This window comes from Amia ocellicauda, chromosome 11 (assembly GCF_036373705.1).
Source record: "Amia ocellicauda isolate fAmiCal2 chromosome 11, fAmiCal2.hap1, whole genome shotgun sequence".
Classification (NCBI taxonomy): Eukaryota; Metazoa; Chordata; class Actinopteri; order Amiiformes; family Amiidae; genus Amia; species Amia ocellicauda.
Window position 1 is genome coordinate 12,533,694 of NC_089860.1, and position 19,400 is coordinate 12,553,093.

A 19,400-nucleotide genomic window follows, 5' to 3' on the forward strand; every position below is an offset into this window, starting at 1 on the left:
AAAGGACACAATTCCAGCCAGGGACTTGAAATTAGTGCTGAATGCACTGAGCGGTGCTCCCTTTGAGCCCATCTCCACAACGGAGCTCTGTTTCCTCTCGCTCAAGGTTGCTTTTCTTGTAGCGATAACATCGGAAAGGAGAATTAATGAAATTCATGCCTTGTCTGTGGATAGAGCCTGTCTGATCTTCTTGGGAAGCAATGACAGAGTAACTCTCAGGAGGAACCCGGCCTTTCTGCCCAAGGTTGTGTCGGCTTTTCACATAAACCAGCCTGTTGTCCTGGAGCCTTTCCATCCCCCTCCACACGAATCGGATGAGGACCGCAGACTACACACACTCTGCCCTGTCCGGGCTTTGAGGTGCTATATGCGGAGGACTGTGCAGAGTCACAAATCCGACCAGCTGTTTGTCTGCTACGGTTCCACTACCAGAGGGAGGGCGGTTTCAAAACAGTGACTGGCGCACTGGTTGGCGGACGTTATCCGGCTCACGTATGAGACTGCTAATGTTCCCATGCCTGAACACATCTCAGCACACTCAACAAGGGGACAAGCCAAGTCGTGGGCTCTTTTTCATGGTGCCACACTGCAAGAACTGTGTAATGCTGCAAACTGGTCCGGGCAACAGACCTTCACAAGTTTCTACCGCCTCAACGTGGCGGACCGGCTATGCCCAGGCTTGGGCACCCAGGTACTTCAAACTGCTACCCCTCAGGCACCATGAGGCTCTGTTATCCTTGTCATTATGGGTTTAGGCTTATTCAGGTGTCAGGACTCGTGACAGCTCTGGTATACTCTTCCCATTAGGTAATGGCTGTCTTTCGATTTGAAAGGGAACGATAGGTTATTATCATAACCCCGGTTCCCTGAAAAAGAAAGACAACCATTACTCTTCAGGGGTCGCTTGGCCAGACGACCTCCCTGAGGATGAAATGGCTGGGAGCTGCGTCAGGAGGAGACTTTTCACAGACGCCGGGGGTGGGTCTTCTTCCTGCCAGCAGTGCCCCTATTACTTTCAATGGTTGGCAAGTCAGAAGGTTCTTCCCATTAGGTAATGGGTGTCTTTCTTTTTCAGGGAACCGGGGTTATGATAATAATCTATCGTTTCGAATACAGCCAATTTCTACCAACAAGAAGACAACACGGCACGGAAGACGCCACCATCAATGACGTATAACAGTACAGGCGGTGCCGAGGCACTGTACCAAGATGTCAGCAATGACCACAGCACTGGTACTACAGCCTATGATCCCGCACTGGCAAGAGCACTGTACCGTTATTAGCTCATTACACAAGTAAGGGCAGGTCCAACAAATTACAGCAACTCAGACATCTGATCGTGTGCGTCTAATGCAGATTTCCGCAGTTGTGCACAGATCTGCACAATCCCAGCGATCCCATTGGTGGAGCCGCGCAGATCTATGCAGGACTGCGGAAATGTGCGCTACGAGCGTGGCCATACATCTAACAATCGAGACGCTTGTGAGGTCAATGTAAAGCATTACAATATCCGACTTACCGACGATGTTATGTTAGTAGATCCTTTTCCTGCTTTTCTTTGAAGCAAACTCACTGATTGATAACAGTGAGCCCATCTGACTCAACAAATCATAATCAATAGACATCAGAGTCAAGTGGTTAAGATGCAGTTCACCCATTAAGGTGTTACATTTATGTTTGATCACTCCCAGTTTGGAAAAAGACTTTCACCACTTGCATTTGTGACAATATATTCAAATATATTCTGAAAGTAATAACCATTAGGGAAAACAGCATGGAGTTCCTTATCCTTAAGTAAGATAAACATATTCCGTGGTGACTGGGCAGTGCAGAAATTCAGGAAAACTGTGTACTTTACTTATACTTCACGGTTTTCACAATTAATATCTTACAGGGGATCCCTGCTTGCACTGCTTTCCATTCCATTATTTCCATTCCATTTTCCATTACTTAAAGTAATTCTAACCTGTCACTCTGCTAAGTTCCACCCTCAAGTAAATGACCCAATCAGGTTCTGGAACCCAACTCTGCTAGGACAGAAGTGCTCCAGGGACAGAACTATCTGATGCTTGATTGGTTACTTGCCTTTAGAAGGTGGGACATACTCCTAAAGGCATGTCGCATCATGCGACATTAATTTTGAAAGGTTTGCAATTTTGCAAAAAATAGTTTTCATTTCACCCCCACATCTTGCCATTTTTGTAGACCCACGCAAGGTCAAACTTAGAAAAGATAATATTGTGATGACACGATATTGTATTCTCTAATATTGTATACTCTGAGTATTTGCATGAGAAAAGCTCAGAGAAACACAATTTCTAAACATTATAATTAACATTTGTACTTGTCGCTGAGGCCCCCTGGTGGCGAGAGGCCCTAGGATGCGGTTAACATGGCCCAGTCTATAGGATGTCCTAGACATAGTGTGCAGAATATACACATTATCTATATAGTGTGTAATATATATGCAGTATCTGGTGATATTGTTACAGTCAAGACTGGAAGCAAGAAACAAGAGTAATGACAGATTTTTTTAAAGAAGGTTTTATTGCAGAATGATTAAAGCAGTAGGATCAGATCGAGTCACTGTTAAGATCTGAAAATGGATCGCCCAAAGAGATCCCTCCAGTAACATTCAACTTAGGCAAAGGCATAAAATGAGTCAGTGAAACAAAATGCAAAAAGAAATACATGTCAATTGGATGTGAATAATTTGTTTTCATTTTGTACAATTGACATGATCTGTAGCAGAGTGTGCTGTACCATTGTGCCAGTTTCATGTTATCATGTTAGTAATCCAAAATAATCGACATCCATATGATTATGCTTTTTCAGAAAACAAAACAAATATTACAAATGTTCAAGTAGAATGAAACACTGAACCTGAAAATGTAAAATGCACGTTAATTCACAGTGGGTAATTGGTTAACTCTAAGGTCGGCACATACTTCAGAAAAAAGAAAGGAATTTAACTTTCAAAGGCTAAGTAACATGAATTTAATACAATTAAATAAAAAAAAATGAATTTCAAAATAGTTTACTCAGGAAAAAACAAATCCAGTCACCCGTTATTGCCTGAATGCTTCTAATACTTTTCTGAACTGATGTATTCATTTAACCAATACTGTAGATGTCATCAGTAAACCGATTTCCATTTTGGTCACATTTACACTTGTGAAAACTATGATGCCACAGGCACGTCCTGGAGAAGTAGTGTATATGAGTTTAGCTTAGAGATTGACTTCAATAATCTAGTTCACCACACATACAAAACACAGCTCTAGCATGCATAGCACTTAACGCAAGGTTAATTCAAAGCAATTGTTATGGGAGGTATTAACTATGACCATTTCAGGTCAAGGTGCATACAGTCTTTTAAATCTTTAAATAAACCTTTCAAGTTTACATAGTTGTTATTTATTTCCTTCAGGAGGAACTTATCCCCACCTGCTGGACACATTGTGCCAGAACACATTTTGAGTTTCCCTTAAAAATAATAAAAATGCAGAACACGCTTATGCAAGGAGAGCCAATATATAAAAAATGTATTATGATAAAATAAAATAAAAACACTTTCTATTCACAATTGTTTCTAGTGTTATTAAAACTGAATATATATTGTTCTGGTATTTCATTTCTAAACAGCAGTCTACATGATGACACAATAGCACTCAAAACCCATTCCCCAGATTAGGCTTCCCCTCAAATCACAGGACCAAAGAGGAAAGCCAACAGAACAAAGCAACCTTTTCACAGTACCTTGAATGCGACAAGACTTACCTCGGTGGAGACGAAGGAGAAGCAACCCTTTTTTAATGTTATTATCAAGAAGGCAACAGCATTTTCAAGTTTAATAAAAATAAAAGTTATGGTAAACATTAATCAAAGTTAACACTACTGCTTCTTAAAATATATATTACTAGTAGATTTTTCAGAAAACATTTTATTGTTGTTGTAGAGATGTCTAAGTAGATTTTAAATAATTGATGTAAAAAACAAAACGACAATTAAAATACAGTGTTTATAGACTTTACAGCAAATCAGGATGGTCCAGACTACAACATGATTTAAATGTTATATACAGTATTGCCAACAATGACAAAGAAAGGCAATGGCTTGCCATGGCAACCGGCGAATGGAATAGGTTGTGTACAGTATTACTGTTTACTGGCCATACAGATCCCGTCCACACAACCTCTGACACGGTTCTCCCCAATGCAATGCACAGACACAGGGCTGGATTCAATCAAAACCTTGACCCACCAACCACAGCAAAACTACAAACATGTAAGTGAGAGGGGTTATATCTACGAGCAGGAGAAATAAGAATCCAGTGTGGGACTTATTTTCAATTTTTATAGGAGGTGGGTCATGGTTTTGTCTTAATCTGGCCTCTAGTATCTTTCTATATAACTTTATATGAATTTAAATGAACAGTTATAGTAAGCAGGGAAAGGTGAAGTCCTAGCCCTGGTCTTGAAGATCCACAGTCCAGCAGATTTTCTTGGTCTAATACCAGAACCTTAGGAATTGGGGGCTTGACTCTAAATTGGGCCTGTGAAGCCAATGCTCAAGTTGAATTGGGTCGTTAACAGAGCAGAGTGAAATGACAACCTGGAAACACTGCGGCTCTCCGGGGCTGGCCTCCTCTAGGGACATATCAGAGAAGAGGGGAAGTGAGCTGCCAAATAAACATGCAAAAGCCTGCCCTCTAGTCACACGCACTGCAACTGCAGGTTGCAACCCACAATCTGAAATACTAACTCACGTGTAGGTCCCCTTGTGAAATACTGAAGTTAGGCTCGGATGAGGTTACTATGAGGTAGATGTGAAAGACTGAAATAGTCTGAGAAGATGGAGATGACAATTTCAGATAACTAAAGCTGCCAATATTTAAGATCGAGATCAAGTCTCATCAACACGGTTTCTACTTTCCATTCCCATTTCGAGGTTCTGGTAATGGGAAATAAAAATAACGACTTCTAATTCGACTTGACTCCCAAGTAAATGAAACCACACATGGCACAACCCATCAGGAATCGTAGTGCTTTTCAGTTCTTTCACAGTATTGATATGTTATAAACTAACTATGCTAGCTAACGTGCAAGTGCATTGTTTATGGGTTTTGCACCACCACTGTCTTTTTAAAATGTACTGGAGAAATCACAGTAGAAAAGCGAATGTGATGCCAAAATACTAGAATAAGGTGCAGTGTAGAGGAACCTCACATAAAAACGGATTAAAAGATGTTCTTTATACAAGGCTTACGTACATAAGATATTTGAGGTTATTTTACATTTATGGAAATGCTTTGCATAATAATAAACACTATACAGATCACCTATATTTTAATTGAAAAGCAGATACCTCTTCTTGGATTCTCCCATTCACATAAAAAACTTCGTAGTTGAATTTTGCTCAGGTATTTGGCCAGTTTTGAGGGCATTAAAATATATAAATATATATTTATAAGAAAAAGTGTCTATTCCATTTCCCAGATTAATAATTTAATAATAAAATATTGAAATGCCATGTTTTTAAGTAGTGTCAAATGTTATGTACTACAACTCTGATGCGAAGGCATGGCATAACACACATAACAGCCAACAATGCTCAGTTTTGCCCCTGAAAATCTTCCTTTCACTGAAGCCAAGTCACTCTAATATGACACTCAGTTCCAGGAATCTGAGTTTGATCCTTTTAAACAGACTAAACTATGGAAACACATTTAGTGGGTTTTAGCAAATTTGCATTCATTGCACACATAGTTTGTGTCTCTGAATCTAGAAGAATGCAATTTTGTACACTTAAATGGTATTGGCTTGAACTTACAGTGGAGTAGATTGTCTGCACTTGAAACGAAAGGGGGTACGATGTGTTTTCTACTGCAGAAAATAATTCACTTTGTGATGGAAAACTGAGGCACTGAGGGTGAGATCGGGAACATTAGCTGAATATTAGATGCTAATAATTTAGCCATATATGACACAGGCATGGTCATTATCTTTCTCTTCAATTGAAAAGTACTCTCTCTCTCTCCATGGGCCCAGAATGTTCACCTACAATACAAAACTTCTAAATAGCAATTTAATGATACAGATAAATGCCTTTAAAATGGGTGTCTAAACCTGCAGAATTCACACAGTTAATGCCATCAACAGTAAACAATAAATACATGAATGTCTCAAAACCTAGGGTGGAATCTCACAAAATATAGAAGATAAGGATGGGCCTTTGTGTGCCGAGAGTGACCAAACAGAACAGGCTTTTGCATGAAATGAGTCAGAGGTTGCGTAGTGACAAGTAATCACAACAATAAATGCTACTCCGAGTTGGACCCCAAATACAAAAATCTTTTTTCTTTCTTTACAAAAACTAAAATCCCTCTCACTTCTATTTCCCTCTCTCCTTCTCTCCAGTGAGTACAATTTTCAATATATTATAGAGAATGGGTGTTCTCTAGGACCCTTCACCTGTTACAGATGAAAGCTTCATTTTGCAGTCCTTTGGTTGTTTGTCAGACAGACCTGACCATGAGCAGAATCATTGTCAGCGCAGGACATCGGCAACCAGGTTGAAAGCAGACCTTAAGTAAAATTCATTAGACCAAGGAGGGCACCCACTGCTCCGAAGTAGCCCTGCAAGAGAGTTTAGATTGGTTAGGAGGAACTGCTAACAAGACCAGACCTGTTAATCAGATTACGCTTCTGCCAATCACAGGAAAGGAACTCTGGAATCCCTGAATTCATTCTTCAGAGATTAATAAAGGGGTTAGTGCATGTAAGGACAGAGAAATCTTGCCACACTTTGACAGAACATAAATCAGGACATAGGGACGATTAGAAACTAGAAGGGCTAATGTGATTAATCTTGCACGTTTGGTTGCTTGCAGTGAATGGATCCTAAAACCTCTCCTAGTCCTTAAATGCACAATGATCTTAGCTGCACAACATTGTTGAAGAAAAACTTTGTAAATGTAAATGTAGTCATGGGCAGATTGCAGTTTAAGTCTTAATGTATTTCTGTAATGAGGAATGCTGCTGATTTGTACCTGTTTAGGACTCTTTAGTGGTGTTCGTAGTGTTTTGATTGCTTTTACTGCAGAGTTTAAAACTCAAAACAAGTTTAGGTGTAATCCTATACACAGACCGGCTTTGGCATTTCAATTAAGCCTTTGATTTGATCATTAACGTTATTTATTTTGGTAATGATTCAAATGCTGTCCTTGAAAGCTTCAAAGAATGGTCAACGTTTCACAAGAAAAGCTCGGCCGTTCAGAGAAACGGCTGTACGATCCAAAAACACAGAGGGACAAGGGCCCCTGTTTAGACAGCTTTTGCCTAGTAAAAGGACAAGTTTGCCAAGAATTTTCTGTTGTGCTACAGCCCACTTATGCAAGAGATTGAAGCCTCTTGAGTGGGCCTCGACAGACATATTAGAGGCAAACAAATCATAACCGTGATGTACAGGGATTGTTAGACATGAGAGCCATTCAAATCAGCCACACTTGACACTGCAATTTACTCATGTCTTCAGACTCTCAAACTGTTCAGATCTTGACAGTCACCAGCAATGTTTTAAACCAGTACGAACATGGCAAGCCAAATTATCATTTAAAGATATCTTAAAATGCTTTACATATATCTGGAAATATTTCAAGATATCTTCAAATATTGCAAATCATTTAAAGATATCTTATTTAAAAGTACATTTAGATATATCTGCAAATGAGTTCCTGTTTATTTAGAGATCTCTCTAAATCATTTTGCGATATCTTCAAACGACTATCTGTATGTAGCCCAAGATTATCACTTCCTGTTCACTTGTTCATTCATTTCTATGTAACTGAATGAGGAAACAGGAAGTGATAATCTCAGCCAAAATACAGGAAGTCATTTGAATATCTCAAAATGATTCAGAGATCTTTAAATGAACAGGAAGTAATTTGCAGATATCTCAGAATGATTTAGCTTTCCATAATATGAACAAAAAATTAGTACTACAAAGGAAAGACAGTACCTCATGTTCAAGGAATAAGGCTTTCTGCTGCCCATGTGACCAGTAATCCAGAGCGTAGGCCAGGAGCTTCATGGACAGAGTGTTCACACGGAGGAAGTTCCCCACAAACACTACTCGGTTTATTTTCTAAATGGAGAAACAAAAGGGGGGAGAAAAAAAAAATGTATGAATGTGGCAACCATAACATACACTCAATGTGGTTCAAATGATCACAGCATATACAAGCCATTATGCCTTCGATTAAAAAATAAAAAAACTCTACAATTCATATACATATACACAGGAGTCCAGCAGTAGAGCAGAACAGTGAAATTGCAGCTTTTCCGGCAAGCTGTACTGTTCAGCAGCAGCAGTGGGAAGCGCACCTGGGGGAATAGGCGTCCTTAATCCAGGGATTAGAGAAAGCCAAGAAAAGGGTTTGAAGCTGAAATGCCCTCTCAGACACAATCGTCTTGCAGCCTCCACCACAACTTTCATTTAAACTATTGATGAAGCGGGCCCGACCTTTCCTCAATCTTAAGCTTTCCATAACAATAGAAAGAGAAATAGGAGATTCTCTCGGATGAAGAGAAAATGTTCAGTTAGGTTATACCCTCAGAAAACAGCCTCTCGCAAATTAATGACATCAACTGCTGCTGAGGAGTGGATTAAGTCTATGACACCATATTCTGAAAAAACTAGAAAAACCTAAATGTTTTTCCCCTCTCGTAGACCTAGCACAAAATCTGCGAGAGGACCTGTTAATTTGCCGATCATGAAGGTGCTAGATTTTAGAGCTTAGTTTCGCTGCTTCCACAATACATTCACACGAGAGACAGATGTACTTGATGATTCACTTCTCCAAGGACTGGTTTTGGATACAAATTATTTGGCACTTGTCGCTGAAGCTATCTCTCCCCGTCTTCATAGCCCTGTACAATGCTGCTTGATTCTCAAAGCCACAAGGCAGCACTGTAAAGAAGCCGAAAGCAAAGAGATCAGTCCTGCAGCACTTTTTTACCTTTTTTTTTTTTTTTTGCAGGAAGTCAGGATGCAATACCTAAAACAACTCCTGTCTTAACTGTGAAAATCTTATTACAAGAACCCGGGATAGACTCATCTCAGAGATGTGTTTCACTACATTACTGGAAAAGAGGAAAATGCAGAAAATGAATACTGTTGCGCAACGTGCTCCATTTAGGCACGCTCTCGCACTCTCACACTGACAAAGGAGTGAGGATGAATTCATTTGACAGAGCATAAACAAGTCAATGTCAATGACAAGTAGCGTCTATATACAGCAGATATGAGAAATGATCTATGGAATATAGCTGTGACAACTGCTTGACTCTCTTCACGGGTTTTCACTCTGACAGAGCATCTAAAACAATGAAAAAAAATAAGGCACATGTTTCTAGGGTGGTTTGTTTAAATTCATAACAGACAAAGGTGCAGTTCCTTCCCCCACCTCGTTCACAGCACACATCTTTGCGATCCAGCCGATGTTGTTGGTAATGGTAACCAGGGTAGCTCTTGCCAAGTCCTCTTTGCTGACAGACTCTCGTTTCTCTTTGTGGATCATGTTCCCGAAGCTGAAAAGCAGAATTGTACAAGAACATCCTTTATCACAGCCTGCCGATGACCAGAGCCAGAGCCCCGACCGCAAAACAGCCTTCTCTAAACTGAGTTTCACTCATTTAGGAGTCAGAAAAGAAATTTTACACCACAGAAAAAGTAATATAGCCAGGACTCCCTTGTAAAGGGAAGATCCTTGACAATAAATATATGAATACATTTCAAACAAATTCTGCACTGGCAGGTTTTTTAATTACACACGCCTTTCCTAGGAACAACTGACATAAGCAAACAAGACTGGTCTAAATATGCACATCTTTTCTCCTCATAATCTGCTATTTCGTGCACAATTTCTTGTCTTTCTAACATGTCTATCTGTATCGCCAGCTGACATCAGTGGAGAAAGGCTCACAATTGATCATTTCTTTCACCTGGAAGCCACAGCCCACCCTGGTAAGTCGAAGCGTTCATAGTCCCCACCGTAGATGTCCCGGACCAGCTTGTCCGCATTTGTGCTGTCCCCTTTGGAGGCCAGCTCCAGGGCCTCGTCGAAGCTGTCACAGCCAGTTAACAAGCTGCACAAACCCAAGAACGTGCCGCCTCCTAGACTGCAAACAGAACAAGGTCAGTTAGGTTTTCACTGAAAAATACAAACCAAAAATGAAAAGCCTGCCAGTTATGGAAACCTCCTTCAATGACTAGTGGAAACTAAGGTGTATCAAGACTAATATCTGATCTGTTCATGTGGGGAACATCTCCCAACTCCGCTGTGCTGTTGGACTTGTACCTTTCATGTTGTAGTGTTGTTCTGGGTGTCCGCAATAGGACATTACAGACATTTCTCACATCAAGTAGGGTTTCATTTTAAATCTCTTTCAATGCATGGAGCCGTGGACAAAGTATGTCATAGAACCTTATTTTTTCTCAAATATATGCTAATGCACCAGTAGCAAAGTCAGGTGAGCTACCATTGTCAACACTGCACTTTCAGGACTGTTGTGAAGCTGCAATATTAACCCGTGAAGGTGTGGCACAGATTGCGGAAAAACACAGTTTACAGAGAGAGACATCAAAAAGCTTGTCTCCTTTGCCGTTGGTCCAACCATTTCCAAGCTCCGTGCAATATTCTCAGTATTATATTACCTGGTCCCGGAAACTCGTTTGTAGTTGTCTTTCGAGTACACGGCCAGGATGCTGACCCCTGAACCAATATTAACCACCAGCATGGGGTACGGGTCTTCCAGGTTATAAGGCATCTTCTGGCAGCATTCAGGATCCAAGGCATTCTCAAAATAATAGCACTCGGCCTGGCCGTTGAAACTCGGGGAGTCGATATACAGCAGCCCCTTCACCAGACAGTCCAGCTCATCCAGTTTATGAAGCTGAAGGTTTCCAATCTGAGAAGGGAAATAAAAAGAGAGACCGAGAGAGAGAGAGAGAGAGGGGGGAAATAAAAGCAAGACCCAAGAGTTAATCTCACTGGGCCTGAAGGCATAGTGAATCCCATTTAATTTAATTCTTAGCACAGTGATATCTTTATCATGTCAATTCTATATTTGGCACAGAAACAAAACCTACAAAAAAGTAATATTTTCTCTTATATTAAATGTAATTATTTCAAAATAGGTCTTGACAACACCTACTTATTAAGTTTAGTATGAAAGCAAAAACCCTACAAAGAACAATGGTAGAGATGAGGAAAATATACTGTAGATGTTCTTTTTTTAGCTATAGTAATTGTTTTTACAGTACATTATACAGTGAATGTGTGTGTGAGAGACAGTGTATATATATATATATATATATATATATATATATATATATATATATACACACACACACAAACAGTATAGTGTAATTATATCTACAAGATCATAAGAATTGTGGTCATACAACAAATCTGCTAAATGATGCATCATGTAAAATGATACATTTTACATCTTAATTTCAGTTTAATTCCTCATTCCTTATTTTACCATTAATTCTAATTCTAATTTTGATAGCACCATCTGCCAGTAAAGGTTTCCTTTGATTAGCAGCCCATGTTAATGGTTTATGCAAAACTAAATTCAACAAGGCTGAACTCCCCCTCTTCCCTGAGAGAAAAAAAAGCTTGAATTCGAAGAACCAATTTGGAGGTTAGAACAATAGCATAATTGAGCTAGTCTATTGCACAGAATATTGCTACAAGTGTCTCTTCACCTACATGAAGGGTATAACTTAATTGGTTTTATTATTGTTCAACAGATATATTAACACAGAATACAGCAGAGAGGAAAGTTATTAATTTAATTACATTCAATTATGTTATTTAAATGACAAGGTTAGGGGAGCATTTCAAATCTCTCTCACAAGGTTATTTGAATCTTCCTATGTAGGACAACTGCAAGGATGAGAATGACTGAGTCGGGGAAGGTTATGTAGCACACAAGTGGAATTATTTTGATACTCGGAGGCGGACAGAATCAGCAGAAGAGCTCTGGCCTCGTGGGAACCGAAAAGCGCCACTTTACCGTGCGGAACTCCTCCTCAAACTTGTAGGCGCCGCCCCCGGTGGCGCAGAGCACCGTGTGCAGGGTAGAGAAGTTCTTGTCGTGGCCCATCTGGATGAAGGTGGCCATGTCGTGGGTGGGGAAGCGGATGAAGTGCAGGTTGCCGCGACGGCCCAGCAGCGTGAGGTCCTTGATCTCCAGGTGGATGTCGCGGATGCCTGTGGAGCCATAGGCCACGTTGGAGGTCAGGTACTTGCGGATGCTCTTCAGGCTTTCCACTTCCTCCTGCTCCTCCTCTGCAGTGATGTCGATTGGCTCGAAATAAACCAGCTTCACCAGCGTCCCCCCGATGTCCATGCCGAACCATGGAAAAGCTGGAATATAGAAATAGGTGTCAAGTTTAAAGTTAGCTCACACTTTTGAGTCTGCCCACCAAGGGCGCCTTAAGTTCTTGAAAAAGATGTCCCTCCAATCTCCTAGTCAGGTCACCTTTAGAACACAGAAAATGCTGGGATCTTTCTAGAAACCAGGTAGGCAGATTGAACGTTTTGTAATTTTTCTTCCCAGCCTATGATTTGTTTTACTTTGTGTAGAGCAACTTGAGTGGAATTAGGAGCACCCTCTTAAGGTTAATGAAGAAACTGCTTTGGTTCAGATCCTCTTAACAGACAGGTACATCAATAATTGCCAAAACAATGCAAACTGTTAATCATAAGAATCTTTGATACCTGATTTCTATGTTCTTTTGTTGAGATGCATCACGAAGCATGAACTCAGCATGAGCATAATATTGTTCCTTTAACTCGAGTATTGTTTTGTAATAACCCCAGCTGTAATTTTTCCATTATACTTGAAATGTCACATGCCAAGACCACTTACACTCACACTTTTTACTTCAGTAAATCCTTGGATACTTGCATTTCTCGGTTGAAGAACATTCCTGTGACAAAGTGCCTACTTGACTAAGCCTAAACATGTTCCACAATTGCTACAGATTACATTAGAGCTGATGGTTACTGTTAAGATTTCTATACCTTTTTACATTTAATCCAATGTAACACTAGTTACATTGGATTAAATACTAGTTAGTATAGTTAGTAGTTAGTAGGTTTTCAATACAGACAATTTATATAATTATAAGATGCCACTGCTAATTGATTTGGTAGAAGCTGTCTTCCCCCCCAGCTCTAAATAAAATGTGTGATATTATATTCTATGTAAAATCCATCTGAAGGTATGAAACGCTACCCAATATTTAATTATTCAATACATGTGTTTTTCTAAATATAATGATAAAAACATACAGATGCAACTATTCAGAATATATTATTTTGACCTATCATGCAAAATGCTCTCTATTGCAAATTCTGCTTTACTGCAGTGACCATTTTGAATGAACATGGTTATGTAGTATCTTAGGCACTAAGCAGACCAGCTGTAGCTTAATGGAAAACATTTAATACATGCATAGCTCCACATTTAAGGTGCCTTTGAATAAATATTGAAAAATTATAGAAATAGAATGTGACAGTTTGTCCTCACTTAGCAAAGTGATTTATATATATATATATATATATATATATATATATAAATAAATAATCAGTATCTTAACCTATATAGCAAAAGAAGACATTCCATAAAGAAAATATTGTTATGTTTGTTTACAGTTCCACTTATTGGGATGCAAATTTCTGGATCTTTTTTTTTTTAACTAAACCATTCTTCAAAGAAAGTGCCCCCATTCACAAACATTAAAAATCACACAAATTACAACACAAACTTGGGGCTGGATTACATCAAAACCCGCTAAAAGCAAACTACAAACCTGTTCATCATAGCGGTTACATTTTTGATTAGAAGAAAGTGAGTACTGGTGAGGTTTTCTGTTAGCGGGAGGATCAAAGTTTTGATGTAATCTGGCCCTTGATATCAAATGCAAGCACATCTGCACTTAAATGCCAACTTTCACTTGGTATTTGCATATTCAAAACTACACAAGTATGTGCATTTGTAATTAAAATCACGAACACTTGAAAATGTTCTTTTCAACCTTCGAAGTATGAATAATTCTAATGATTAGTTTAAATGTTGCTAATGTATAAACTGCACTCCTGTGTCATTTTGGATGAAGGCCAAATTAATGACAATAAAAAAAGAATTGCACAAGTGTCTATGAAGACTAGTCAATACATTGTTATACAGAAACATTATTTGAATTCTGTCTAATATATCACATATTTGCTTTTGTTTTTAATTGTTGGTAGGCATCACCTTTCACAATTCACAATTTCAACATTAAGTCATTTTCATTTTCATTTAAATACATTTGATCCCATGTCTGACTGCAACCTTTAATAAAACCATTTCCAAAGGACACTGATAATATATTTAATGTAAAAGGATGCTATGGACTTGGAAAAATAAGTAAAATAAACAAATCAAAACACAACCAGCATACATACAGGGCACTGTAGTGGGATAGACCAGAAGCCAAACTGAGTTAATGGTGAGAAGAACAAGTGCAGAGACCGCATGCTGACAGTAAGAAAAAAAGCATTAAAGCAAAATTAAACATTGTATTACAAACATCTAGAACAAAAAGAAAATTCCAAGTTTTCATTTTAACTTAATTATTGCTGATAATACAGTCTAGTTCAGGGATGCCCAAAGTATTGCCTGAGGGCAAAGTCTGGCCTGAGACAACTCCTGAGAACTAGAAAACTAAATTTTAAATATAGCTTGTTCAGTCCCTATTTACCTATGATAATGCATTTTAATATATGATAATTTGTCAAAGGATATATAAAAAAAGAATTACAGTACTGCGTTATAATTATATCCCCCCACGGCATTCAGTCAAAATAGTTTCAAAATGTGTGCAAAGTAATGACTGCGTATCGTGCTTTGGTACAGTGTAGAGGGTGAGGCAAAAAAAGAACAGAAAATGAGCCACAGAAAAATTACAATTTCAAGAAAAGTGGATCAAAACAGATTTTTCACCAATGTGAAAGACAAGGCATCTATTATGAAACAAAACATGCAACATCATACAGCAAATTCACAGGTGATACACGGAAAGAGAAGGCCAAAGAACTCGAAACGAAGATCTGTGCCCAACAAAACACACTTTCGAGAAGCTCGTCGGTTCAGGAAAGTGTCACAGAAGAAGCTAAGACATCGCAGAGCTAATCTGCAAGAGCGAGAAACCATATGCAACTGGCCACTTTTGTGAAGGAATGCTTGACTCTGGCTGTTGAAAATGTAGGCCTACATCTTGCAAAGAAAGATCTGTTCTCCAGCACCACATTTCTGAGCAGGTGCATAAAAAGGCTCAGGATTTTTCTGTGAATTCTGTAGTGCTAGATGAGAGCACCGATAACAAATTATGTGCAGCTTTTCATTTCTGTAAGGGGGGTTCATGAGAATTGGCTGGCATGTAGACACTTCACAATATCAAGGAGGCCGATTTGTTTGAATGTTCTTAATGGGTGGGAAAAAATGGCTGGGATTACAACAGAAGGGACACTGGCAATGACTGGCTGCAGGAATGGGCTGGAGACATCAGTTACTCAGAAAGCGGTGAGAAAGTGATGAAATACCACTGTATTTTGCACCAAGAGCAGCTATTTGCAAAGTCTTTTGGCTTAAGGGAAGTGATGCAAGCAGTCATTTAAATTGTAAATACCATCGAATCGAAAACACTGAATCACTGTCAGCTCCGATCCAGGTTGGAAGAAGTGGATGCCAAATATGGAGATCTGATATATCATCAACAAATGACTGAGTTGGGCTAAAGTGCCTAAAACGTCTATTTGACCGTTGTGTGGAAAAAAAAAAGATTTCCAAACAGGGGAGACTGGCAACTTTTTCCAAAAGAAAAATGGTTCACTGACCTTGCATTCCTTCTCCTCATTACCACTCTGCTAAATAATGTGAATTTGCAAGAAAGATGGCAACTTACCAACCAGCTATTTTGACAGCATTAAGGCTTTTCATCTGAAACTTCAGTGGCTAAAATGACACGTAGCAGCTGGCAACCTTGTGCACTTCACAAGCTTCACAAGTGAACTGCACAGAGAGCACTGCCACTGAAAAAGCAGCGGAGAGTGTTGCATTCATCACAGGTCTCCTGCAGGAGTTCAGTCGGGGTTTTGAAGATTTTCAGGCCATGCTAAACTATTTTTCTTTATTTGCATATCATTTTCAACATGGACAATGCACCTGGTGATTTGCAAATGAACTAATACAATTTCAATGTGACTGTGCTAAAGGAAAAATAAGTGAAATATCAGGGGTGCTTCCTACCCATTACCATGGTGATACCTCACATACAAGCAAAGATACATTGTTGAGCTCATTATCCCCAATGAGACCTTCTCCAAACCAAACAAATACAATTGAATAAACACATTTGTTTGTCTATATTGACCAGAGAAAAACAAAAAACATTTGGACATACACTAAGGTCAAAATTAATGTCTATGTAAAGAGAGTATAATGTTCCCTCATAATTATCACTGCTACTTTAATGAACAATACAAAATGGCCTACACATGTGTTATTGTAATCTCATGTTACAGTAAAGCATTATTATTATTATTATTATTATTATTATTATTATTATTATTATTATTAACAGTTCTAATCTAAAATAGGCCTACATGAAGATCTTCTCTCTTGGTTAGAATGCAGCTAAAAAATACCATTACACTATTAAGCATTGCTTAAATAATGCAATGTGTTATTCACCCTCGTAATCCTTCATTTTTAATAATTATAAAAGACCATTTGCTTTTTTATAACATTTTAGCACTGTGTCACCAAATTCACCCGGGCATGGTGAATAACAGAGGATGCATCAGCTGTGATTAAGTGAGAAAGGCTGTCAGTTTCCGTGGATTAGGTTAACTATTTTGAGCATCAACCAATTTAATTGTTTTAGGTGAAAAATGGTCACACAAATCACGATTTAAACCGTTTTCATCCTATGTTTTAACACGCCTACACTGTCTAGTGCCCACTGTGGTCACAATGCAATACACAATACAAGTCATTAATTAATGAAGTGTGACCACAGTGCAAAACACGGATCTTTGCATTTGCAAACCCTGCCATTTTAGTATTGCTTTCCATTATCCCCAACCTGAAAAATATAGACACATATATAAACAAAAAACGACATGGCAAAACACAAGAAAAAAAAAAAAACCCTGTATTTTGACACCACATCTTTTCAGCCAAGTTGCACCAAGGAACCCATTTTGTTAAAGCACCACAAAATATGAAGTAGCTAGATTGAAATCCCCCCGCCCACATTCACAACAGAGGGAATCAACATATAGGAGACACAGAAATGTGTCCAACACGTCTTAGTACTGTATGATGAATCAAACTGGTCAATTTTCTACTTACACGGCTTTTTAGCATCCTTGATTTTCATTTCTGTGCGAGTAGGCGGAACCTCCCGGCTTGTGTCACAGTTGCTGATGGTGGACGATTAGCTTATCGTGTCAGCTACACTGTATGCGTCAAAATAATACAAAAAATAATAAAAATATATATTTCGTATACGGGTGCCTCGCTTAAAATGTGTTCTGGTGAATGAAAATTGCTTTGAATACAGTGAATACAGCGCTTACACACCTATCAATCGACCGTGATCCTTTTCTGCGCCGAAAAACCTGTTCCGCAAATACAGTGAACGTAACCCCTGAAGCAGCGCAACAAGATGCGTCTCACACAACCTGTGTGCGAGTTAGTGTCGTGGGATAATGCGAGGCTGTGCAAATCAAACACAAACACAACAACCGACTAGAAAACAAAAACAAAACGAAACAGCTGTACTACAACTACACAAGCGAGACAAAGGCACTCAGCTGATCATACTGCAACAGTCCACTGTACCAATTTACTATCCGGTTACGTCATGCCATTCTCAGAAACGCCCATCGTGTTCGTACTGCATTATGGGCAACGTGGTCCAGATATCCGCGCAGGTCCGGATCTGTGGTACTATCCCCTGCCAGAGCCCTCAAATGAACTACAACTACCAAGAGCACGCAAATCATAGCAGAGCTGTCGGGCAGGCTGAAAGTAAAAGTGGGGGATCTGGGATGTGGTGTTTGTTTGGTTTGTAATGTTGTTTTACGATCATAGATGTGGAAACTAATATAAACTACAAGGCAGACATTTCCGAGCGAACGCGTCAGCAACGTCTGACATATTTAAACCAATCAATGGCGATCTTTCCATTGCAAAAAGGGGAAAGAACATTTATACTGTATTTTTTTTCTCCATCATAATTTTCCGCAGGAAGAATTACTGGAACATCCTTTGGCATCCTGTGTAATATGTGTGTGTGTGTGTGTGTGTGTGTGTGTGTGTGTGTGTGTGTGTGTGTGTATATATATATATATATATATATATATATATATATATATATATATATATATATATATATATATATATATATATATATATAAGATTTAAGATGTTAAGATTTTGTTAAGAATTTACAGTGTAGCAGGGTTGTCACTCACTTGGTAACATGGTAATACTACTACTACTACTACTACTACTACTACTACTACTACTACTACTACTAATAATAATAATAATAATTATTATTATTATTATTATTATTATGCATTTGATATATGCAAATTACCAAGTGACAACCCTACTGTAAAATCTTAACAAGGGAAATCTGGAAATCCTCAAACTGGAAGCTGTAGGCATTCAGGGTAATGTAAGTAGATGGATTATGAACTGGTTGATGTATAGGAAACAGAGGGTGTCGATTAGAGGAGTTGCTTCTAACTGGAGTGAGGTTGTTAGTGGAGTTCCACAGGGATCAGTACGAGGGCCTTTGCTTTTTCTAATCTATATTAATGATCTGGACTCTGGGATAGTTAGCAAACTTGTCAAATTTGCAGATGATACTAAAATAGGTGGCTCAGCAGATACAATCTTGGCAGCACAGGTTATTCAAAGGGACTTACATAATATTCAGTTATGGGCCGACACCTGGCAGATGAAATTCAATGTGGACAAGTGCAAGGTAATACATGCAGGTAACGAAAATGTCCACTATAATTACACTATGGGAGGAATAGAACTAGATGAAGTAACGCATGAGAAAGACCTAGGAGTCTATGTGGACTCCTCACTTTCTGCAGCCAAACAATGTGGGGAAGCAATACAAAAGGCAAACAGGATGTTAGGGTATATTGTCAAAAGTGTAGAATTTAAAACAAGGGAAGTAATGTTAAAACTACAATGTGCTAGTTAGAGCTCATCTGGATACTGTGGACAGTTCTGGGCTCCACACTTCAA

General features: G+C 38.9%; 1 protein-coding gene across 3 annotated transcripts; it reads right to left on the reverse strand.

Moving 5' to 3' along the window:
- Positions 1-3,927: 3,927 nt before the first annotated feature.
- Positions 3,928-17,981, reverse strand: LOC136762958 (pantothenate kinase 3). Of its 3 annotated transcripts, XM_066716588.1 has the most exons (8): positions 17,709-17,981; positions 17,478-17,584; positions 12,087-12,439; positions 10,717-10,970; positions 10,005-10,181; positions 9,467-9,590; positions 8,020-8,145; positions 3,928-6,638 (listed from the first exon to the last, which is right to left on the reverse strand). In XM_066716588.1, the coding sequence occupies exons 2-8, from the start codon at positions 17,503-17,505 to the stop codon at positions 6,588-6,590; spliced, it is 1,113 nt and encodes a 370-aa protein (XP_066572685.1). In that variant the 5' UTR covers positions 17,506-17,584; positions 17,709-17,981; the 3' UTR covers positions 3,928-6,587. The 3 variants fall into 3 exon arrangements, with proteins under 3 accessions (XP_066572685.1, XP_066572686.1, XP_066572684.1); XM_066716589.1 differs by having other exon boundaries at positions 10,023-10,181; positions 17,478-17,981; XM_066716587.1 differs by having other exon boundaries at positions 17,478-17,981.
- Between the last annotated feature and the right edge of the window lie 1,419 nt (positions 17,982-19,400).

Bases quoted from the DNA above. Each gene is read 5' to 3' on its own strand.
- LOC136762958 (XM_066716588.1), bottom strand. From the start codon at position 17,505: ATGAAAATCAAGGATGCTAAAAAGCCGT. The intron at 10,182-10,716 runs GTAATATAATAC...TTCTGTTTGCAG, and splicing joins AAACGAGTTTCCGGGACCAG to TCTAGGAGGCGGCACGTTCT. The intron at 9,591-10,004 runs GTGAAAGAAATG...TCTGCTTTTCAG, and splicing joins GGGTGGGCTGTGGCTTCCAG to CTTCGGGAACATGATCCACA.